Source organism: Tupaia chinensis, unplaced genomic scaffold (assembly GCF_000334495.1).
Source record: "Tupaia chinensis unplaced genomic scaffold, TupChi_1.0 Scaffold000127_2, whole genome shotgun sequence".
In the NCBI taxonomy this organism is placed as follows: domain Eukaryota; kingdom Metazoa; phylum Chordata; class Mammalia; order Scandentia; family Tupaiidae; genus Tupaia; species Tupaia belangeri.
Window position 1 is genome coordinate 401,615 of NW_006159596.1, and position 6,621 is coordinate 408,235.

The 6,621-nt window shown below is 50.6% G+C and overlaps 1 protein-coding gene across 1 annotated transcript in view; it reads right to left on the reverse strand.

The window, feature by feature from the left end:
- The window catches only part of SETD7 (SET domain containing 7, histone lysine methyltransferase), a 72,460-nt gene extending 66,270 nt beyond the window's left edge, over positions 1–6,190 (reverse strand). Inside the window, exon 1 of the mRNA XM_006144628.3 lies at positions 6,123–6,190. Within this exon, the coding sequence (XP_006144690.1) occupies positions 6,123–6,162 (40 nt within the window). The 5' untranslated portion in view covers positions 6,163–6,190. The remainder of the gene's footprint in view (positions 1–6,122) is intronic.
- Between the last annotated feature and the right edge of the window lie 431 nt (positions 6,191–6,621).

Sequence of the window (6,621 nt, forward strand, 5' to 3'; positions counted from 1 at the left end):
AAAAAAAAAAAAAAAAACCCCAAAAAACGTAGGAGTCCCCAGGCCTCTGGCAGAGAAGTGACAGAGGTCTTGTGGTTAAGGAAATTCTCCTAATGGAGAAGGGATCAGGATGGCCATACTCCCTGGGGGGTGATTTCTCACTTGCCCTCTCTGTCTTTCTCCCTGGTGAGTGCACGTGCCCTAAGGCAAAAATCAACCAACCAACCAACCAACCAACCACTCGTAGAACCTCCAAGATTTTCAGCAGCATATCCTGATTGCAAATGCCTGTCCTTCCCAAGTGCCTCCTAACTCTGGGACACACGAGCTCTCCTAGCTCTGATCCAGGTCAATGTGTAAAATGCGCCAAGTCAGCCAACAGCGGTCCAGGCCGGTCCCCACTGAGCCGGGTGAGCGCGGGGCCCAAACAACGGGGAGAATTAGCGTGAATGACTGCTCTGTGTTTATAATGCCGTCCCAGCTAATGCGCCGTGTCTCGCCCACAGCAAGATTTTACACGTTTATAGACATTCGTGACAGAAGCGGGGGGGGGTAACATACCAGTTCAGAAGTCTACTTTTTCACGTCAGTGTAAAGATCATCTACTGAACAGAGAGGAAGTTCAGTTTTCCCCTGGAGTTGCTTCTGAGCAAGCTTTCCCCCTAGCCTGATAAAAGCCTGTGTTCTGTGCAGCCGGGTGAGTCTCGGCAAAGGAAATTCCCTCTGGATCAGACACCCAGCTGCTTACTGCCTCATAAGAGATCCGAGAGTGGGGGGTGTGTGTGTGTCGTTTCCCTCAAAACAAGAGACCCTTATATGCACTATTTGTTTAAGAACACTGTTCAAAAAAATAAAATACTGAAGACAAGCTTACTCTGTTGAACGTAGAAAACATGCCCTTATGACGATGGCGTCTACACGGGCTGCTCACAGCATTACTTATTTCTGTGCAGAGTAACTCTTTGCAAGCGCTCAGCTCTGAGTTACGAGGGTCACCATGTGTATATGTGGCCCACACAGAGTGCTACCAGTACCTCTAGCTTGCGTTCGTTAGCATGCTAGCTACAGACCATGCCCCTTAGAGGCAGGCCCCGTAGGCTATTAGGAGGAGTGTTACTAAAAAAGATTCTTGATTTTTTATTTTTTTAAAGACACAGTCTCTCTATGTGTGATCCTCCTGCCTCAGTCTCTGAGTAGCCGATCTGCACAGCCACAGTATCCAGCTTTTTAGAGTGGGCTACAAAGTAGGGCCTCCCATGCGGCCTCAGCCTGCCCAGCAGCTGTGTCTACCAACGCATGCTACTTGGGAGAGCCTCTTCCTATTATTTCCTACCCCCGAAGTGCACATCTGGACTTCTGCAAAGAGCCTTGGAGGGGTTTGCCTCAGTTGCTGTTTAGCCCCTCCGACTCTTCCACTTCTTACTGCCTGTGTATCTTCCCAGGGGAGGTCCCAGCTTGTCATCCCAGCACTGAGGAGCCCCCACACCTTCCGTGGCTTCCAACACACAGTCCACTCTCAGCCTGTGACCCAGCCTCCTTTCCTGTCTTTCTGTCTGCTCTTTGCCTTCTAAGCCCCATGTTATAGCAGAGCTGAAAGAAATGACCTGGGACTGACAGGTGGCGTGGTGGTTTAAGATGTTGGACTCCTACATGGCCAACAGCAGTTTAAGTCTCGAACCTGGTAGTTTGCTTTTTTCACCTTCCCTCCCTCTCTCTCTCACTGGCCAAACTGTAGTTTAAGTCTCGAACCTGGTGGTTTGCTTTTTTCACTTTCCCTCCCTCTCTCTCTCACTGGCCAAACTGAAAAGTAATAATAAAGTTAAATAAAATAATTAAAAAAAGATTATTCTCTGATGTACCTGCTTAATTCCATGCCTCTGTTAGTACGTCTTTACTCACCACGTTTCCCTCTCAACGCAACTCTTGGCCTTTTTTGAGGTCTTCCTCCATCTGCTTCCCCAAGCTGAAAGTAATTTTTACTTTCTCTAAACCACCACAATCCACCTGTATAGCTATGATACATGTATTTGAAATTATATTAGAGAGCAGTCATACTCATTTTGTATCTTCGGGTAGACCAAAAAAATAGATACAGTAATAAATACTTGTTCCAAGGGCTCTGAAGAATAGCACTGACAAAGGGACATCACTGTCCACCGAACGCAGGTGCCTCAACATGTTTTTGAAAAGCTGCACCTGAGCACAGGTAGAGCCTTAGTCTCTGAGGCTCAGGCTGTGCTGCCTTCCCAAAGGGCCACAGCAGACACAGGGACACAGAACATGCCCCCTGCCACAGCTCCCCCACCTCCCCAGTGGACTCGACTGCCCTGCATTTAGAATTTCTCTCGAGCTCACGTTTACCCTGACAGAGGACTAACATGTCGATGTTGTGTAAGACATTTAAACTCAAGTCCTGAAGAGACCGATTTCTTCCCCCTGGTAAATTTCTTTCTTTTTTTGTTTTTTGGAGAGGTTTTTGCTATAGGGCGTGTGTGCTCTCCAGACAGAGAGAGACAGTCAGAAAGCGAGAAATCACCTCCCCCCAAGGGGTATGGTCACACCACAACCCCTTCCCTCCATTCTCCTCTCGGGATCTTGGGCACGCATGCACACGCGCCCGGTGTGAGTTTAAGCCACCAGGTCTGGGACACGAACCGCAGTCGACTATGTGGGAGTCCAGCAGCGGCATAGCCATTACGCTAACTGCTGGTCCCCCCCCCCAGTAAATTTCTAATGAGAAAGAAAAATTCCCAATGAAGAAGAGAAAGAAGAAAAAACTGTCCGTTGCAGAATTGGCAATTAAATTCTCTTTTCCCAAATCCATTTTCTGCAAGTAATCTGACCTCTATCAGAACCAAGTTCTACAGAGTTGCACTGAAAAAGGACAATCTCATCTTTAACTGTTGCTTCCAAACTCAGTTACCAAGTTGTTTATATTCTTACTCGATTAACTCTTTAAAGGAAAAAAACCCAAAAAACAAAACCAAAAACATAGGGAGGGCCCAGCAGGTGGCATGATGGTTAAGATGCTGGACTCCCACATGGCCAATAGCAGTTTGAGTCCCAGACCCTGGTGGCTTGCTTTCTCACTTTCTCTCTCTCAAGCGCACATGCACTATAGCAAATTTAAAAATAATAATGATAACATGAAATAGATCATTCTTCAAAACCTAATTCCATAAAAATAAAATGTAGGAAGACAGTTTGGTATGGTTGTTGGGGGTTCCAGAAGCCCACACTGACTGTCTCCCTGTCTTGCTGTCATTAGATTTCTTCTCTTTTATGTCTTGGCTCTCTCCTCTGTAAAATTAGGATAATATTAGTGCCTGCCTTGTAAGACTGAAGGGAAATGTCTGCGAAGCGCTTAGCACAGAGACCGCGCATAATAAAAACTAAGCCGTTTACAGCAATGATCATAACAGCTGTGACAATGAAGCTGCTGTGAACAGAGGCTCCGATTATGGAGAGAGGTACTTAACCCCCAAGATGCGCGCACTACCTTCTCCATGGGAAAAGAGCCCGAGCAGTTTACACCAGGCCCCCGTGCGTGTGTCAGAGGTTAAATTAAGACTGTGCAAACAGCACTTGAGAGGCCCAGAACGGCTGGAGAAACCCATGCCAGGGTGCAAACACACTGTAGCTACTGCACCAATGCCAGTCTGATATGATTCCGAGGACTTCTAAAGATTCTGCGTTACTCTAGTTACTGCTCAGTGCGACTGAGTGTCCTAGATTTCCCCAGATATTCACACCTTAAGCCACTTGTGCCAGCATCATTTAAAATTTTTTATTATTATTTTAAATTTGACCAGAGAGAGAGAGGAAAAGTGAAAAAGCAAACCACCAGGTCCAGGCCTCGAACCATGGTCGGCTAAGTAGGAGTCCAGAACCTTAACTACCATACCACCTGTGGGTCCCTCCAGCATCATTTTAACGGGGCCCCCTCTAGTTCTGAAGAGTCTTCTGACCTGAGGCCATAATGTATATGGTGTATATGACCAACCCTATGTAATAGACCCTTCTGTGTTTATGTAAAGAAACCACCCTGTTTCTAAGACAGAAGCAATCTCAAAAACACCCGTACATTTCTAAAACTCATTTGCATGCTGCAAAGGACCTTGGACAGACTGACCTCAGGTCTTTGAACAGCTTCCCAGAGGCAGGTGGTTTAATGCGGGGAGCGCTAACCACGAACGAGGGTTTGTATTAGGTTTCTGCAAGTGAAAGTAAACTTTGAAGAATTCTCATGCAAGTCATAACCATCTGAGAACATTTTTCCTTTATCTTTGGCAACACGGAGGCACAAGAGGTCAATAACTTTTAAATGCTACACCGGCTTCCTGTGGATAAACTTGGTCAGTGTCATCAACCTCCAAGGAGCTCCCATACCGGCCTTCTGTATCTGAGAGCTAAATGGCTCAGTGCGTTTACAAGTGAACAATTTTTTTTTTCTTTTTTTGGAGAGGTTTTTGCTATAGGACGCATGTGCTCGCCAGACAGACAGACACATAGAGACAGAAAGCGAGAAATCACCCCCCAGGGGAGATGGTTACTCCGCAATCCCTTCTCCTCCATTCTCCTCTCAGGATCTTGGGCACGCACGCACATGTGCCCGGCGTGAGTTTTAAGCCACTGGGTCCAGGACGTGAACTGCGGTCGACTACGTGGGAGTCCAGTGACATAGCCATTACGCTAACTGCTGGTTCCCACAAATGAACAATTTCTGAAGTTAAAAACACACGCACTCTTTAACTGACTTGAAGGGTAGATGAAGTATGAAGTTTTAATATTTACATTAGAGTGGATGCCTTTTAGAGAATTCAGCAATATTATTCCACTTGATTCTAAGACCCCAGGAGCTCTGTAAAAGGAGTTACGTTTATGAAAACATTCAAATACATTTTGCTTCGCCCCTCCCCACCATGTAGCAATGACCACGGATTTTTTTCTGCACCTGTCCGGTGTCACCACTTGTATTTTTCTGTGCTGTTTGTGAGTACTTGATTATACCAATTAGAAAACAAATTCAGCCAACAGTTAAACATTATTTACTTAGCTGCCTGGCTTAAAATATTCTGCAGTAATATCACACGGGCATAGCAAAAGACGTACTGTATACGGTGGAAATTAATGAATACGCCAAGAACTATCTTCCTGTCTTCGCTGTTACAGAATCATCACATTCCACGATACAATGAGATTGTATAACGTTCTCACTTCGTCTTTCAGAACTAGCAAAAGAGGTGGCGAAACTCAGTCAAACAAAGTGGCGAGAAGAGTCGGAGGAGGGGCTCTGGAAGAGAAGGGGCGGAGAAACGCGATCCCCCAGCGGTGATATCACCCGCAGCTAACTGCACGGAATTCAGAAAGTTAAGTGTCACCCAGCAATTTCGGTCTGGGCTTGCGGCGCGCCTGCACAGCGTGGCGGCGGCGGCAGCGGTGGCGGCAGCACCCAGGGCGGGGGAGGAGTGGTTGGCCTGAGTTCCCTCCCGGGCCGCGGAGTGCTGGGCCACCCGCCTACCGGAGAACGCACGTTCGAGCCCCGGGTGGGGAGCGTGGTCTACAGCCCAGTAATGATTTCATCTCCGAGGCGCAGAGGCGCAGCCGCCCGGGCCGTGGTTGCCACGTGCCTGTCCGACCCCCGTATACTGCGCGGGGCGACCAACCCGGACGCGGGTCGCTGCGGGGCACAGCGGCGAGCTTAAAGAAAGGACTGGTGGCTGGAGAGAGGTCGACGGTGTCAAAACTGGGTTGCGGGGTTGCCCAGCCGATTCCGCCGGCCTCGGGAAGCTGCCCTTCCGAGCACCCCCACCCTCCTTTTCCCGAAAGGAAAAGCCAGAGCACAGGGCAGGTTTCGCAACTCCGAGGGCGGATGCTGGACAAATGTGGCCGAGGGGGATGGAGCAGCCATGCCTTCCTGGGTCCCCGGCTCTGGCAGGCCAGGTTCCCGGCCTGCGCCCCGCCGCGCAGTGCGCGCTCCCGGCGGCATGGCCGTGACTGTCCAGCCCCCGCCCGAGCCGGGGAGCAGGCCACCCGCGTAGGGGACAGTAGCGGCCACGGGCCCGGCTGGTCGAGCCCTCCACTCCTTCCGCACCCCTGGCCCTGGGTACCTCTTCCCCGGCCCCCCAGAGAAATGCTCGTACCTTCCACCGCCTCCTCCACGATCTCGTCGTCGCTATCCATGGCGGCGGGGGGCCCTGGCCAGCTCGGGGCCGCGGGGACTGCTCCCGCCAGCTCGGGGCTGCGCGCCTGCCTCCGGTCCCTCCGGGTGCTCCCGGCAGCTGAGCGAGCGCAGGGGCTGAGCCCTGCGAGTTTGGAGGAGGAGGAGGAAGAGGAGGAGCAGTCGGGGCTGGCTCGCACTGCCTCCCCCTACAGCCCTTTCGATTCCTTGGCCTTCAGCTGCTGCGGCAGCAGCCGTCCTCCTCCCTTCGCCCGCTTGTCCCTGGGCTCCGAGGCTCCGGGGTGCCGCGGTGGCCGCTGCCGCCGCAACTTTCTCGGTAATACCCGGTCTTTGTTGCCGAGCAGCTGATCCGCTGACATCACCCGCGCCGGTGCGCTCCCTCCCTCACTGATTGACAGTTCCCTGTCCCTTCCCAGAAGTAAGGCTCCTTAAAACGAAAGGCTCTCGGGCGGTGCGTACTC